The sequence below is a fragment of the Psittacula echo genome (assembly GCF_963264785.1).
Source record: "Psittacula echo genome assembly, chromosome: 5".
Lineage (NCBI taxonomy): Eukaryota > Metazoa > Chordata > Aves > Psittaciformes > Psittacidae > Psittacula > Psittacula echo.
In genome coordinates this window covers 9,441,544-9,458,370 of record NC_137739.1, presented here as the reverse complement: position 1 = coordinate 9,458,370, position 16,827 = coordinate 9,441,544, and the positions used below count along the sequence as shown (strand labels likewise).

General features: G+C 36.4%; 1 protein-coding gene across 3 annotated transcripts in view; it reads right to left on the bottom strand.

Moving 5' to 3' along the window:
• SMG1 (SMG1 nonsense mediated mRNA decay associated PI3K related kinase) overlaps positions 1-16,827 on the bottom strand; it is a 68,501-nt gene that overhangs the window by 21,158 nt on the left and 30,516 nt on the right. For 2 of the 3 annotated variants that reach the window (XM_080619780.1, XM_080619781.1), the window contains exons 16-38: positions 16,709-16,827; positions 15,864-15,951; positions 15,680-15,781; positions 14,315-14,455; positions 13,810-14,009; positions 13,329-13,525; positions 12,464-12,631; positions 11,464-11,618; positions 10,226-10,371; positions 9,225-9,426; positions 7,533-7,642; positions 6,988-7,135; positions 6,526-6,685; positions 5,731-5,851; positions 4,803-5,051; positions 4,213-4,497; positions 3,105-3,249; positions 2,684-2,822; positions 2,164-2,394; positions 1,888-2,065; positions 927-1,088; positions 404-621; positions 66-220 (exon numbers count right to left, since the gene is read on the bottom strand). In XM_080619780.1, coding sequence (XP_080475906.1) covers positions 66-220; positions 404-621; positions 927-1,088; positions 1,888-2,065; positions 2,164-2,394; positions 2,684-2,822; positions 3,105-3,249; positions 4,213-4,497; positions 4,803-5,051; positions 5,731-5,851; positions 6,526-6,685; positions 6,988-7,135; positions 7,533-7,642; positions 9,225-9,426; positions 10,226-10,371; positions 11,464-11,618; positions 12,464-12,631; positions 13,329-13,525; positions 13,810-14,009; positions 14,315-14,455; positions 15,680-15,781; positions 15,864-15,951; positions 16,709-16,827 — 3,819 coding nt within the window. The remainder of the gene's footprint in view (positions 1-65; positions 221-403; positions 622-926; positions 1,089-1,887; positions 2,066-2,163; positions 2,395-2,683; positions 2,823-3,104; positions 3,250-4,212; positions 4,498-4,802; positions 5,052-5,730; positions 5,852-6,525; positions 6,686-6,987; positions 7,136-7,532; positions 7,643-9,224; positions 9,427-10,225; positions 10,372-11,463; positions 11,619-12,463; positions 12,632-13,328; positions 13,526-13,809; positions 14,010-14,314; positions 14,456-15,679; positions 15,782-15,863; positions 15,952-16,708) is intronic. The other variant, XM_080619782.1, reaches the window with a different exon arrangement.

Here is a 16,827-nt window from a genome sequence, read left to right as displayed (position 1 = left end):
TGTACACTTCCCTAAGAACAAATATTTGTTACAATTATCACTTGAATTAATCAAAAAAGACATACTTCCGTAAAGTGTTGTTGTTTTGGACCCTCTTGACTTCATCTTCCAGTTGTTGAATCCTTCTGAGGACATACATATGCTGCTGCAGTAAAACTCCCAACCACAGTTCATCCCAAAGAACTGTAACTCTGCGCAGCTCAGCCACTAGCATCTGAACCTGTATAAAACAAATTAAGATTCACTCACTTTTAAGAGTATTAAGACTTATTGTAGATGTACAACATGGAAAAAGATGACTGCCTAACAGCAAGATGCACCAAGCTTTCAATAGGTCTACCCACAAATTATGTATTTTGTGGTTCAAATAACTGCACAAGTAGCATACATTTGGATTATTTACCTGCAATACCATTGTTGGATTTGCAGCAGACAGTTTCTCCACAATTTTGCTGTAACAATCTTGCATCATTGCTTGATCTTCATTTAATCCAACTTTTGTGTCATCTTTAGTGCTTTCTTGAGAAGCTGGGGGGCTCCCTCCATCACATTCACCACCCAACAGTTCTTCTCCTTGAATATTACCTAGCAAAGTAGGGATGGCAGAAGGCAGCTTGTTTCCTAAATTAAGAACAGATGTTAAAATATCAGCTATGCTGTTCTGGCCTTGAAAGATGTATCAATCAACACTTCCTTTCACATCAGGTCCCCATATTGCATTAAGTACCGGCAAAGTATATGATGATGAAACTGAAAACACTTATTTGCCAAATGGGTAAATCAAATGAAAGGTATCGGTGAGGTCCCGTGTAAGACAGAATGTATCAGAGTTACTGGGGAAAACAAAAGGAATGCAATATCCTTTTATCCAGTATGTAAAAATGTATTCGCTAAAGTGTATTTGAATATTTATTTTTCCTCCATACCTGAAGTCTGGGATTCACTGCTAAGGGAAATGGTGCCCACTATTGCAGGATACAGTATGAGATGAGGAGAATCTTGAGCCACTCGACATAGTAAGTTGCAAATACTCTGACGAACATACACTTCTGGGTGATTCAGGCGGGAGAAAAGCTGAGGTATAATACCTTCATAAACAGGAAAAGAAAGTGCACCCATTTCATTTCACCTTAAATGATGCAGAAATTTTACCTTTTATCTTTAAAAGTCCACTGGTTTTGCTTTGAGAGAATGTAAATGTCTTTTTTTAAGTACAGGCAACAGCTTATTTCCTTCTACTATTCAAATACAGATAACATCAGATGCAACATATGAATCCTTTAGCCAAGCACTAGGAATTGAGTTTTGCACATTGTATCTCTTGTATCATTTTTTTCAAAACGACGGAAAGTCTCATTAATAGTTCTTGAAGTTAGTAACAATGTTGCAAAAGAAAGAACAATTTTGCCTCAGTCAGCCCCTTCTGCCTTCCACATTTTCACTCAATAACCTTCTGTGGGAAAGCCCCTGAGCAACCAGAACCAGTAGTGTAGTGACAAACAGCTACTTCTGAGATAATCTGGCTTTAGCCATATATCTTTCTCTTAACTTCATTTTAAAACGTAGCTAGAAAACACCCTTCCCCTGCACCCCCCGCACCCCCCTTTAAGGTGGCAATATAACATAATACTCCACAAACTACATCTCCTTTCCCCTTTCAATGTCTTAAAGGCAGGGGAGGAAGGGGACCAGCATCTTTCCTACTTTCCTGTCCTAGGATCAGAATGCATAGCAGAATTCAATGCTTTTAATAAAATTATTTAATACAAGACAGGCTCTCTTTCCATCGGGCTTAAATAAAAATTTTATGAAAATGCAATGCCTTCCGCTTGTCTTTAGAGTAAATGCACCAAGATCAATTTTAACAACTACATAACACAAACTCACCTCTCCAAGGAGCAGTAGGTGTAGTTTCTAATCCATGCTCTAGATACTGTCTAAGCTCTCCAGCATGTTTCACAAGCAGTCTTAACAGTCTGAGGGTTGCCATCACAATAACATCATCAGTGCTTTGCTCAGAAGTATTTCTTAGGTGTAGCCTGGGATCATCTTCATCAAGTGGAACCTTGAAAGAAAGAATTACTCCTCTAAGCTAAGTTTACAGTTCATATAATCATTTATAAGAGTTTGTAACTGGATTTCCTCATCAGTACAAACACTAACCTGACCAGCATTGAGTTTGAGAAAAGTGAAGTATGCACTGCAGGAGAGTTTATACAGGCTGAAGATTCTGTCTACAACTTTCCTCCACACTTTAATTAACCCTTCTGTTGCATTTTCATCAAGATCTGAAAGCCAGGGACAACTTGTTAATAATTGACGCCATATAACATCCACCATATCATCTTCTTCATTGTCTTCATTTTCAGTGATTTGTAGAGTCATATCTTCATCCTACATGCAAATAAAGCGAAAACAATTTGATCAAGTCCTCCAACCACTTCTATAACCCACATTAGCTCCTAATGTGGTTTTCGTCATGCAACTGCTTTACTTGATAATATTCACACAGTCCATAGAACAGATGTGTTACCATTTAGCTAACAGATGGTTTCTCTGAGAAATCTTGTATTGTCCGATTTTAACTTCAAAACATTTACAAGAGTTAATATGAATTACAAGTAGAGGAAAAGTAAGGTTCACTGAGGTTGAACATTTTTCAAGCAGGCAAATATACACTTACTTGAATCCCAGCTGGACGACACACTGCCTGCCCAAGAATCCCATAGATTTTCTCTTTATCTTCCTCTGCAATGTTGTCTGGAAGCAAGTTCTGAACCTCCGATTTTTCCCGGGGCAGCAGACGAACACCTTCTCCCTGACTGTAACATTTAATGAATTATTGATCCCAAATAAATTAATATTTGTAGAGCTACTGAATGTAATAAGACTGCATATATAAAACTTCTTGAAGGAAGAAATCTTCATCCTTATCTCAAAATTAAAATCTCTTTTTATAGAGGGCAAGTAATAGAGAAAATACTCAGTCCTCTGCTCACATGTGATTTCAGACCACAAAGAACACTAATCATAAATAGAAAGCTATGGTTTATCTTAAGAAAACTAATTGTGGTGTATAGATTAAAACATTAGGATGAATTTACCTGGCATTATCAACTACTTTCCGGCCCCATCTATAAGCCCAACTAGCCAGGGCTGCCCAAGACTTGGCTACTTCAGGTGCCTGTACTGAAGACAAGTGATATAGCTGCCCCAAGATGAAGTCAGGTTCTCCAACTCCAATGTTTACTGTAAATGGGAGAAACAGAGCAGTATGTAAAACCTACTTCTAATTTTCTTAACATAGAAAATAACATCAAAACATTTTAAGTATATAGTATTTTTTTCAGTCAAGTTAATGTCCAAAAGTGTAAAATTTTCCTAAATGCAACTATTTTTCAGTTCTAACAGTGGCTGCAAAACAAAGACCACTTTTCATTTGCTAACAATCACTGCTTACAGTCTACAATTGTTTCCTCTTTCACAGAGAGATATAACTTTGGCAAGAACTCATGATGTCTAAAAGAGCAAGATGTTTCAGAGACCAGACTTATGAAGCATCTAGGGCAGCGCGTTAGTGTTTACTTTCTTCACCATCACGTCAGAAAGCACCTACTGCTTAATATCCATTAATAGATCTAACAGAATTCTGACTCTGCATGAGAGGAACAAAGTTTTCTTATAAAATGCATGTTTAAGCAAAGAACTTTGACATCTGAAGAAAGTCAGCAGAAAATTAGGAATTTGAGTACATTTTGTGTCAACAGAAGTGTTCAAATGATACATAAAGACCATGAGAAGAACTAAGGTAACTGCATTTCACACGTATCAGGGCCTTCAAAATCTAAATCTTGTCAGTGCTTGATGTGAAAGATCTCATTCAAGCTTTAGCAAATACAGGAGCTGAAAGCAGAAAAAAGCAAGGCAAAATTTATTATCCTCCTCATAAAATAAACACATTCGAGTTTCTTTTTGAGGCCACCATCACCTGAATGAGAAAAAATGTGAAAGAAACATGAAATATCACTATTAAGGTGTTTGGGTTTTTTAACTGCATAGTTACCTATTGCACAAAACAGACTGTTCATACATTTAGGAAAACAAATACATGAGTAATGGAGCTCTTACTCTTATCAATGTAACTGGTGCTATCCTTCAGGGGGATCGTCAGTAACAAATTTAACAACAAAAGAATAAGGAGAACAAATCTACCTGTAGATTCACTTTCAATCCTAGGATATTCTTCTTCTAGTGTATTGACAGCTGGGAGATCAATCAAATTATATATGTTTTTAGACAAGGTAGAGAGACCAGTGTGATTCTGCTGCTGTCGTGCTCTATATACTTGTTTTAACTGTCCCGAAATCTCTTTCCATTCTGCTTGAATCCATTTAGCCAGTGTGAGAATAGATTTTGCAACTGCATATTCAGCTTTGGCAGAGTTGCAAAACGATATGGCACAAGAACTCAGCATTTCCATGGCATGCGTTGACTGACCTGCATATTATGAAAAGCATATTTTCATTAGAGCACTAACTTTATTCAAAACACTTCTGCACTTCAGCATGTTTAGATACAGCTTGTAACAATATATTTTTACAAAGAATATTCTCTTTTGAAGTTAAAAATGACAAGTAAAAAAAAGACTTGTGAAAACACTTTCAGACTGAATCAACAGTTAATAGGATGACATCAGTTCCCACTCACACTGTCCTATTACAATTTCTTTAAGGTTAGGGGAACTGGTCTAGTTACAAGAACAGTAAGCTCAAGTATTTACAACACAATTAGCAAATACTCACCTGCTGTATATAGCAATTTTGTTTTCTCAATATCAAGTTCAGGACCCCATTTTTCATCTATTTGGCCTGGTGCAGACAATTTTTTAAAGTGCTGGACTAAGTCCTGTGCAGTGGTGGTTTTTCCTAGCTGAACTTCACTGCACTGGGCAAGCAGTCGTGTAGCTAGGGCAATATTTCCTCGCTTCCGTGCAAATTTTGCTGCTGTTAAGCCCAGCTCCATTAGATGGCTTTTAATTGGGACTGTTGGTTCTGAAGAAAGCAAGACATCATAAACGAAATTATTAAACAATAACTGCACCTGGGTTACACAGATGACTTCTGCCCAACATATTCTGCACATGGCCATCGGTAAAAAATTGCTCAGCTCTTTCATATTTCCTAACACCTCCCTCAGAAATTTAGATTACTTCATTTCTGCCTAGAATATTCATATAACCCACCTGAAATGTAAAAATTATATCCATAGACTATCTGCTGGGCAAAAGAGTGATTTTTTTCATCATAAATATTATTCTTTACTAAGAAATCTACTTGTCCCCTGATACTTCTTTTTCCCAATTATCTCTTACCATACCACACATTAAAATGGCTTTCATGACTGTTTTTAAAAGACCCATTACTAAGAGTCTTGAACTGCTGAAAAGGGAAAGCATTTAAAGTATGAAGAGATGAGCAAGTAAAGGGCAATTAGAAGAGTGAGTATAGAACTGCTAACCTTTTTGGAATATTTTTTTCCTTTTAACACTGTCTATGTTACAGCGGTAATTGAGACCCCTGTTTGTAGAGCAAGACACCTAAATAACTCAAACTTGGCTTTTAAAAAGTAAACCATTTAATAAAGAAAAAAGATGACTGCTGCTCTCAACAGCAGATTTTAGTTCAAGTTCTGCATTTACCTTTCACAACACTAAAATGAAAGCTTATATACCTTTAAGTTTTTCCATCAATTGATTCTGGTACACCGTGTATCTCAGTGCATGCATCCATGGCCTTACATCATGCTGTTTGCATGACCTCAAAGCATCATTGAAGAGAGGTATTAGACAGTCCTGAAAGAGGCATGGAAGTCACATAGTTGTCATCAGAGACATCTTTACCGAAATGTATTTTTCACTTCTTAAAACCAAAGACCATCTTAGTGCAGAGTAAGTGTTATTTCAAATGCATTACACAACTCTGTAGAAACATGCTATATTTGAGAGAACAACACTAAGAACAGCTCAAAATCAAGCAGAACTGTTTTCTAAACTGTGATTAGAAATTAGAACTAGATCATTGATGCTGGTTGAAGTTTGACATCGAGTTTTTAATTGCTTCAGTGATTGTCTTCTGATAAAAATTTAAAGTTATTTTAAAATAAACTACAAGTGTATGTTGTAGGAATAAGTTTTACGATGCATTTAGAGAAGAAATCGACACTTCTCTAAAAAGCAACTATCAGTAAAACTTTAAAAAGACTAAAGTTTTGTTGATTGAAAGATATGGTATATTTATAACTATATATAGTTATATTACTATATAAACTGTAAACAATATTTATAAATATAGAAAGAAATCCAACTGAGATTTAAATCTAAAAAAACTTGGGTCAAGGCCCATCAGAAAACTGTCTTTTTACAGTATTATTAACAACTGTCAAAGCAATTAATGTGTGTTCTATATTCAATACTTCATGACATGGAGAAAGACATTACTCCAATTTAGGTTTTGAACGGAGACATACCTCTGATGTCAGCCTGTTGGACACAGTGTTTTCCAAAGCAGAAGAACAATACAACTGAAGAGTGCTCAACACTGGTAGAGACTGAGACACAGTGAGTGTGGAAAGTCTTAAAGGTCCAATCGCAATTCGTGATGTTTGCTTTAAGTACTTAATAACATTTCTGAAATAGAAGAATCACAACAGTCATTTCTGTTTGTTTAAATCTAGACTTAAAGAGTAAACAGTGATATCAAAATTGCTGAATAAAAAGCAAATTCAGCATCTTCAAAAGATATTACAAGAAAAACCTTGCAACATCTCACACGAGTCGCAGTATGATATTTTACTGTTAAACTGACCAGAAGCAGTACTTTATCAAAAAACTTCATAATCTGCAAAGTAGGGTATGCAATGTTTTTAACAAACTAGAACAGCTTTTCACGGTACAGAACATCCACTCATTCACAGCACACTTCAACTTACTCAGATATTGACTGCCACTTTTGCTCCTGTTCTATGTGGCTTACAGCTGTTGCCAGACATACTGAACTTCTCAAAAGCTGTACTTCAACTGCTTTTTGAAGTTCTCTCGGATCAGGACTTAACATATTGGGAAGGAGTTTCTTCATGTCTATATGGGAATTAAACAATTGAAACCAACTAGAACAGCCAAATTTTACTAAAGCATCATCATCTGAGAGTGAATTTTTGAGAGCAAGAAAGTTTGGAAAAAGAACTTTTAAAACATATGTATTTAATATGTATGTCTGTATTCATTCATAAAAGAAATTGATGATAGATTACTTATAAACAAACACATTAGCTCCAGAAAACACACTTGTATCAACATACAGAATGATCACCGCCAAGTGATTATTCTTGAAGCTCGATTCATAAAGCTTACAATCAGCCCACTGAACACAGTAAACTGCATTCAGAAGAAGTTTCAGTCTGTCATTTATAGATACAGATGCATGAAGAAATATTTACTTTTGTATTTGAAGCAATGTTAACTTAAGCATTTATACCTATTTTTTCTTTGGATCCCCCTGCAAGTAGGTTGATATTTTCTCCTGGTAATAATTCCAGTTGTTCAGTGCATTCAGTAAGTTGTCCAGACTCAAAGCTGCTCAAAGATCTGCAATTCAATGTTTATAGTTTAATTTTCATGTTTCTTACTTCATTCCAGTTGCTAAATATCTTATGCAGCGAAAAAGACTCAAGCCTACTCAAAATCCTACAGAACGCTTATCTTTAATTCTAAGCAAAAAATCCCAATTTTGACATAGATCAATAAAAGCCAATATTACTGCACCAAAAGAATACATTCAGTATCAAAGAGAAAGGAAAACACCTCTCCAGGTATGAAGCTTTTCATATTATCATTACACTAGATATAATACTCTTCTACCACAGTCAGGAAGAGAAAGGTTGACTGGAAGAGTTTAAAAACAAGCAAAGAATCCCCCAAAACTTTCCCCTTCCCACCATGCACAGAAAGGTGAGTTCTGGGGCAGAATTCCATGAGGCCATGGTTTCAACTCTTCAGTTTACATGAAATTCCAGATTGATATATTGTTCAGGTCATAGATTTTACAAAATTATATTGCTTAACAGCCTGAAGCTGCAAATTTAACTTTTCTTTCCCCACTGGAAGTAATTTGGGCATTGAAGACTTCTACAGAACCACACAAAAAAAGCACTGAAAGGTTAAGGGCCTTCATGGCTTAGAAGACTCAAAGATTCTATACTCTTGTTACTATTCACTGAATCTAAGTATTTGCATTAGAAAAGGAAGAAGAAAAAAACCAAAACAAACCAGAAAACCCAAATAAATCTATTCAGCATGTGAAAACTCCCCTTTCCGATTAACTATTTTAACCCTCATTACTACAGAATCTCTGCGCAGCCTGGTCAGAGATGTAAGAGTCCAAGTGCTGTGCATCCTCAAAGGCTCTTTACAGGATTTTTCTGATGATATACTATCTTTCTTTCAGTAGTTATCTGGATGAAAACTAACTCAAACCAGCAACAGTGATGCTTACCAAAAGTACAGTGCAACAGACCTTTGCAACAGTGATGCTTATCAAAAGCACAGCGGCTTCAGTTTACAAAAACATGAACATTCAGAAATGACACGTTTTCACATCCGTGACAAGCACTCACTTTACTAATGATTAACTGCACAGCACTCTGAGTTACTGCAGTAAGAAAAAGGCTTGCCCTATTCTCTATCAGAAGTAGTCACCTTTTCAGACCTAAAAGACTTGATTTTGAAAGCTTCCCTTTATGCTTTCGTTTTCAAGTAATGAAATCCAGCAAAAATGATTTTACAATTTTTACCACAATAGCACAGGGGTGGAAGGTAACAGAGTTGCCAAATGCAACAGAAAGGACCCTTACACCTTGAAGGACTATTTCAAGGACAGATACTTTTTCATGAACTAGACAAATATCAAGGGTTAGGAAATACATGCAAAAACTACAATTCTAAACACCATTAAAAAAAGAAAAATTTAAAGCAACCAAGACCACCTCCTTAATATGCCTTTCACATTAATGAAGGAAACCATTCCCCCTGCCTTCCAAAAACACAACTTTCTTCTTATCACTCCTCTATTTCAGACATCTAGCTTCTAACAACGCATAACAACTGTAATATTCCAGTTCTAAGATACTGAACTCTAAGATACTGTTGAAAAAATTAATTATATCCTTACTTTATGTAGTTAAAATCTGCTTTCAGATTGATTGAGGTATTACTATTGCTTTTCTTCAAGTCATGAACCATATTTTGCCATTCCTGAACAGCAGACCAGTCAGCAATGGAAATGTAGCATTCACATGCTTTGTTACCCAAGTAGTTTATAACTTCAGGTGAAGAGTCACTTGGCTTAGTCAGAACAGTTTTTCTAGTTTCTCCTGTGAAACAAGCAAAAAAGCATATACGCTTCAATATATATTTACACTTACATATTTTTAAACAGTAATTCTATCACTCAAATGCAATTTCTATGTATTTTCTCAAGAAAACCACCTAATATAAAAACCCCAAATAGTTACACAACATTTGCAGTATTCTTATTCCACTTATTTTTCTTATAAAAAACCAGAACCTTTTCAAATGAGGTTTTGGAAATAGTCCATATCTGTAAAGAAGTATCAAAACAGAAAAACAGAAGAACTAAATTAGGAACAAAGAAAGTCCCTTTTCAAAGAGGAAACAAAGTCTCAGTAGTTAAAAAACTCCAAGTCGCTATTGAATTTATGATACCATCATAAATACTAAACCTTAATTTATGATTATCTAAAATAATTTAGAACCAAACCAGTAAGATACAAAATATTTTACCTATTACTTTTAGTTTCATTCAGCTAGACTTCAATACTGCAAGCCCTCATATTTACACATAACATTGGCTTCAGTGCCATTAAGGCCAGGTTGGACAGAGCGTTGGACGACATGCTCTAGTGTGAGGCATCCCTGCCCATGGCAGGGGGGTTGGAACTAGATGAGCTTAAGGTCCTTTCCAACCCAAACCATTCTATGATTCTATGATTAAATGACATTAAGTGGTTCAGTTAACTGTAAGCAGAAGCAGGTTTTCAGATTTAAGAATTAGACACTATCATTACCATGCTGCTACATCATTGGATGTTCTAATTTTATGAATATACAGTTACAAAATTGTATTTCTCATAAAAAGAAAGGAATACTGACCATTCAAGGAATGCTTTGGACTGGCATTATTCACGCTGTTCGAATTGGCCAACTTCAGAACAGTTTTGTCAAAGCCTGTTATGCAGCAATCCACTCCTGTCATGGAGCACAGGTGCTCCTGGTATTCCGCAGTTGCTTTTTCAAACCTTAAATGGTTTAATATTTGAGTCAGCATTTCACAGAATCTTTTCTTTTCTTGGTAAATAGACTATATCTTAAATATTCCTTTACCACCATACCCAAAAAGTTCACATCACCTTCAGCAAAAGGAAGGGATTAGCTCTGAATACAAGTTTACCAGCTAAATTTCCAGTTATAGCAGAATATAAGAGTTTTTCCATTCAAACTTCCATGCCAACTTCAAACCAAGTACAGATTGCAGGAGAGAAATTAGTTTTATGCTCTCTGTCAACTTTTACATGGATGAGTAAAGCTGAGTACCGATTAACTACATACCATTTAAGAGACAATTCTATAACTGGGTCTAGGGTAACAATTCACACCTTTAACTTGACATTTCTGAGAAGTTTCTCATAGATTACAAAGCTGCACATTAATTTAAGGAATCTTACAAAAATGAGGGAAAGATAATTATAAATACAAAAACCTACCTTTTTTTTTTTTATTTGGGGATTTTTACATGATAGGTAAATAATGAAAGGCATCTCTTTTTTATTTCATACAAAAGAAAGGATGCATTCTTTTAAGTAGATGAAAACACTAAAAAGAATGCATACCCTATCTAGAACATCCACCCATTTATTTGTATCTGCAGCTAAAGATTCTATTTCAATAGATATAGAAGCCACTTTTTCAAAGCTGAACTAAAATTGCAAAGCATCTCCCTCAGAGTCCCTCTCTTGGCAGACTGTGGCAGGTATCAGATCACAACGTTGGTCAGAAACTTCATTAGAAAATATTTAAATTAATAATATTTTGCAATGGAAAATTAAATACAATATGAAAATAGTACTGCTGTGTATGAAAAACTAAGTGAAAACCAGCTCAGAAACATCATTTATATTCAAATTCTGTTAATTCAGTTAAAAGTAAAAGTTAAAATACCTAGAAATGCTGGGTGCACTGGGTATCTCTGAAAGACACAGTGACTAACTGAAAAAGAAATCAGATCAGTAGCCTTCACTCACACCACAATGTGAAAGATTCAGATGTAGAATTACATGTAAGAAGGAAAAAGCATCCAAGTTTGTAACATTCAGTTAACTGAGAAAACTTACCGCCCTTCTGCTTGCTGAGCTACAGAACTGATCCAGGCAAGACTCTTCCCAACTACAGCAGAAGACCACACAGCAATACCCTGAATAGCTTCAGGACAATGAAGTTCACATAATGCTTCTACCAGCATCATAATTGTCACTTCCAATTCATTTCCCTAAAATCAAACCAACAGCTTTATTCAGCAAATCTCATATAAAATAACAGTTATATACATAGTTAACCACTTGAAAATGGTAAAGCAGCATTTCATTATGTGCATCTACTAGTGAAATGCTCTGCATATATCCATTCATTAAACCGCTTTTGGAATAGCAGGGGAGCTAAGGGAAAAGTCTATGCTGTGAATCCACAGCCTGAAGGTCAACAGGTAGCTACCACTACATGATGCTCTATACCTATGTAAGTATGAGAATTCATAAAGAAACAGGAAGTAGTAATTACCCATCAAACCTGTTTTGTTAAAATATTAAAGCGAATCAAGTAATGTACTGAAGAAACTATTCAACCTTTTTAAGTAGGTTTAACCACTTTATAGACTCAACCCACCCCTGCACATATCTGCTAGTTACTTATAGAGGAAGGATACCTTCACAACACATTCCCCTTCTGCTCATACACAGCTAAGGAAAGACACTACACTACTACAAGCTTGGGAAGGCCTCACACTAATACAGCAGCAGTTTCATAAAATTTAAGCAGAACCTTCTACTTAAGAAATTGTTAAACGCAAATTCTGAGTGAACTATAACCTTCATTTAAGTATAATATTTCACCGTACATACACAGTACATCCTAATCTCCAACCTACAGTATCACTTAACCACAAAAGTTTGTCAATACTGAAGTGTGCGTTTAAAACATGGCTTTAAATTACACAGTCTTTTACAGACCAGTTGGTTTAATAACTGTTGATTGCCTTAGCTTAGTTCTTCTGGAATACCATGGGAGTATTTTGCAACAGTTTATAAATTTTACAAACAAAGAGTTTGAAAAGAGTACCTGAGAGAGACTATTATTAGTTTTCATTTCTGTGAGTAAATCAAAGCCATGCCTGACTGTCACAGCAGGCTGGCCAGCCAACAATCCAACTCTCATGATGGAAAGCCTAATCCGCGTTAGCCAATCTTGGCATGTCTGACGATTAGTATAAAAGAATGTCCTGATAACCTTTAAAGACAGAAAAGGTAAGGTTTACAATACCATTCTTCTGTGTGAATCCAAATAGCTAGATTAAGTACTTTGTATTTATAACAATCAAAGTCAGGACACGTGTCTTTTCTCCAGTTGAGTTTTCAACTGGGAGATCAACAAAGAGGTAAAATTCTGCATCTTTAATTTTATTAATGCAGATAGTCTGAAATGATGTGTGGCATGCAACTGGCCAGGCTTAACAGCAAGTTAAAAATCTTGAAATGAACCAGCTATAATTATGAAATTACCAGGCATTGACATGGCAGTAATATAACAGCTTATTTCAACAGTGAAGAATGTTTTGCAGTAAGAACTACACAAAAGGGTATGCTGGTCATAAATAATTACTATATACCTCAGAAAGCTATTTAAAGCCTCAAATAATTGTGTTACTTTAACAAGACTGTTGACAATCTTCAAGTAAGTGACTGCTACAAATTAGAGGTACTACAGACTTGCTTGATTTGCATCACTATACAAGTTGGTAGTCCAGAAATAAATCCTGGTTTTCACATGTTCTCTAGGCATAAGCCAAAGCCAGACAAATTAAGAGTTTCAAACTTTGTTTGAGAAGTTCTTCTGAAGTTCTACGGTTAAGAACCAAACAAACCTCAAAACACTGCTCATTCGGTAGACTGTTTCAAGTAACATCAGCACTGTAAGACAAACCAACCTTGGGTGGAGCGGTAAGGGCATTGGCACATCCTTCATACGCATTGTACATCAATTTTTCCAAGTTCTCCAGATACTGTAGAAGGAGAACAAGCCTAAGTTGATTGCTACTGTGTCCTTCGTCATTGTCTGCAGTAGTCCACTGGCTAACATCTTGGTCAGGGTTCAACGTGTGAGCTGCAAGACTCCTAATAATACCTACGCATTTTACCAAAACATGGGAAAAAAGAGTTACCAGACAGTATTTTAAGTATGTCAAGACACAGAAATACTATCTCTCAAAACCTCTCAAAAGTTTATAGTAATTACACAACCACTCTTCTGCCATTACATTCTTGATGCCTCAATCAAGAACATGCTAAAATCCATAATCAGTGAAAAATAACATCATTGCGCTCCTTGCCTTGGACATGAAGTTCATTGCTGAGCAACCTGACATAAAAAAGAAATCCCATGAAAGTAAACTATAGCTTTTATATTACCTTCAATTGTTTGAAATGTATCCTGGGCTCTACCCAGAGGAGTTCGTAACTTTGAAAGAACAGTAAACTGGGCTGCTTCCCAAACAGCCCATTGCCAAAGAACAGCATCAGTCTTCAACAGATTGCGAGGGATGGTTGGTTGATCTCTCTTATCTAGTCTTTGACAGCTATAGAATAATCTTTCTAACCAATTATCCTTCCTGAAAGAAAATATCAGTACATTAACACAAGTCCACGTGGAAACAAGTTTATACTGCACACACTTCAGCTCCCTATTGCTCTCCAACAAATCTCACAGGATTATTTCCAAGCAGCAATGTACATAGGCAAACATGCAAAAAGGTGTGCATTTAAAGATATTTATAAATACTTATGAAGTATTAAAAAAATATAAATGACTGAATGTAAAGCCATGTGATCTCTAAAAACCTAAAATAAATACAGCTTGAAATTGTTTGCTATGATTTCAACGTCCATGAATTTCAGTTTTAAAAGAAGTTCTTACCCAGTTCGGTGAGAGTTTCCATACAAAATAAAACTAATGACATCAGAGAAATCCTGTGGGTGGAATGTATTACTTGGAGCTTTACTCATATGACTTCTTAAAGCCAAAGAAATTTCTTGTATTTCTGTGTGGGTACGGTTACTGCAGGGACAAGGGGAAAAAAAAAAACAATCCATGCTGTAATGTACTTGAATAAAAAAGTTGTGCAAGAAGTTACACATGCACACATACATGTACATGCACAATGACTGGAAATAAGTATACGTTTTAGTATCAAGACAAGTGCTTTAAGAGCTCATGTCTTTGAGACGAACTGCAGGACACAATACTGATAACATGGAACTTACAAGCATTCATATTTTACAGAACCACAGAATAGTTAGGGTTGGAAAGGGCCTTAAGATCATCTCGTTCCAACCCCCCTGCCATGGGCAGGGACACCTCACACTAAACCATGTCATCCAAGGCTCTGTCCAGCCTGGACTTGAACACCCCCAGGGATGGAGCATTCACAACCTCCCTGGGCAACCCATTCCAGTGCCTCACCACCCTCACAGTAAAGAATTTCTTCCTTAGATCCAATCTAAACCTCCCCTGTTTAAGTTTTAACCCATTACCCCTTGTCCTATCACTACAGTCCCTAATGAAGAGTCCCTCCCCAGCATCCTTGTAAGCCCCCTTCAGATACTGGAAGGCTGCTCCGAGGTCTCTATGCAGCCTTCTCTTCTCCAGGCTCAACAGCCCCAACTTTCTCAGCCTGTCTTCATACAGGAGGTGCTCCAGTCCCCTGATCATCCTTGTGGCCCTCCTCTGGACTTGTTCCAACAGTTCCATGTCCTTTTTATGTTGAGGACACCAGAACTGCACACAATACTCTAAGTGAGGTCTCACGAGAGCAGAGTAGAGGGGCAGGATCACCTCCTTCGACCTGCTGGTCACGCTCCTCTTGATGCAGCCCAGGATACGGTTGGCTTTCTGGGCTGTGAGCGCACACTGAAGCTGGCTCGTTCATTTTCTCATCGACCAATACCCCCAAGTCCTTCTTTGCAGGGCTGCTCTGAATCTCCTCTCTGCCCACCCTGTAGCTGTGCCTAGGATTGCTCTGACCCAGGTGTAGAACCTTGCACTTGGCATGGTTAAACTTCATTTCATATTTCCTGCAAGAAGTGCCGTATCACACTTGCTAATTACTTTGTGTACTACCTACCACTCTTAAACCTGTAACACAGTAGAACAGATAGCAACATGCTTCATGCTTTTTGATTTTAAGACAGTATGATGACATTCAACTGGCCTTATTTTTTAGATAATTGTCACTGAAGAAACCAACCATTCTCTATATTGAAGCTAATCTGAACAACTTACCTCAACACAACATCTAAAGGAATTGACTTCAGAAGTTTTCCAAAAGTCTGCCTTACACGAGCACCGCTATGTACTAGTTGAACACGACATACATCAACACACCTGCATCAATCAAAGAGAAAGAGGTGATAATATTTCCATTAACAGCATAACTAAAGTAAAATACAGAATTTAGCACAAGTACCTTTGTAAAAGGTCGTCTGGGAGGGAGGAAGACAGGGCATGGAGACTACTACATGCTTGAAGACAAGTGTTCGTATCTTCCAGAAGGGCTGAATTAAGGAATTAAAAGGAAAAAAAAAAAAAAAGTTATTCTTGCTAGAGTCAGATAACTTCTGCATTATTCTGGTTGTGGTAGAACATCTAAAGATGTTTTAACATCGTATCTGGTAGAAGGAGACACAGGCTTTAAGCAACACTTTTCTATTGATTTCATTGACTGGTTTTACTATGACGAGTACATGTTTAATAACAAAAAGTCACTTGTGCTATGTGTTACTTGTAGGCCTTTCCTGGCAGCTGACTAATGCTTCTACGGTTCATACTTGGAGATTATACACAATATATTTAAATAAAAAAACCCTAAGGTGGAGTTAGTAACTCCTGGCCTTGGAAAGTTACTGCTTTTGCTAGCATTATGGTACTAAAAGCATTAGTTCCCGTATTTCCATTTCCAAATTTTGAAATTCAAAACAGTACATCACATTATGGAATGGTTCCACTGCTTTTGATAAAATAAAACGCAATCTTACAAGTAAGATTTGGCACATCACTGACATTTTTGATAGATCAATTTCACAATCACAAGTTTTAAGAGAAAAAAATTGTTTGCATAAGTAATAGGTAAGGATCCATTTGAGAAAAATATAGTGTAAGTTTTTGTACAATACAAACCGAAAGCATCCCTAATGTAAATGAAACGAGTAGTTACAGCTATCAGTGGTATATGACAAGGTCGATTATGTACTTAATTATGCCATGTAGAAGACATGTTAAAGTATGGTAAAGTAAAAATATGCGATATCTTACTGTTTGCTAAAAGTCCTTTACAAAACTTATGAAAAGATGGGAGAGAAAATAATGGTGCATATGTTTCTGATTTTTTCATCAGAACAGCCACTTCCAAAGCCCACGTCATAAGTAGTTTC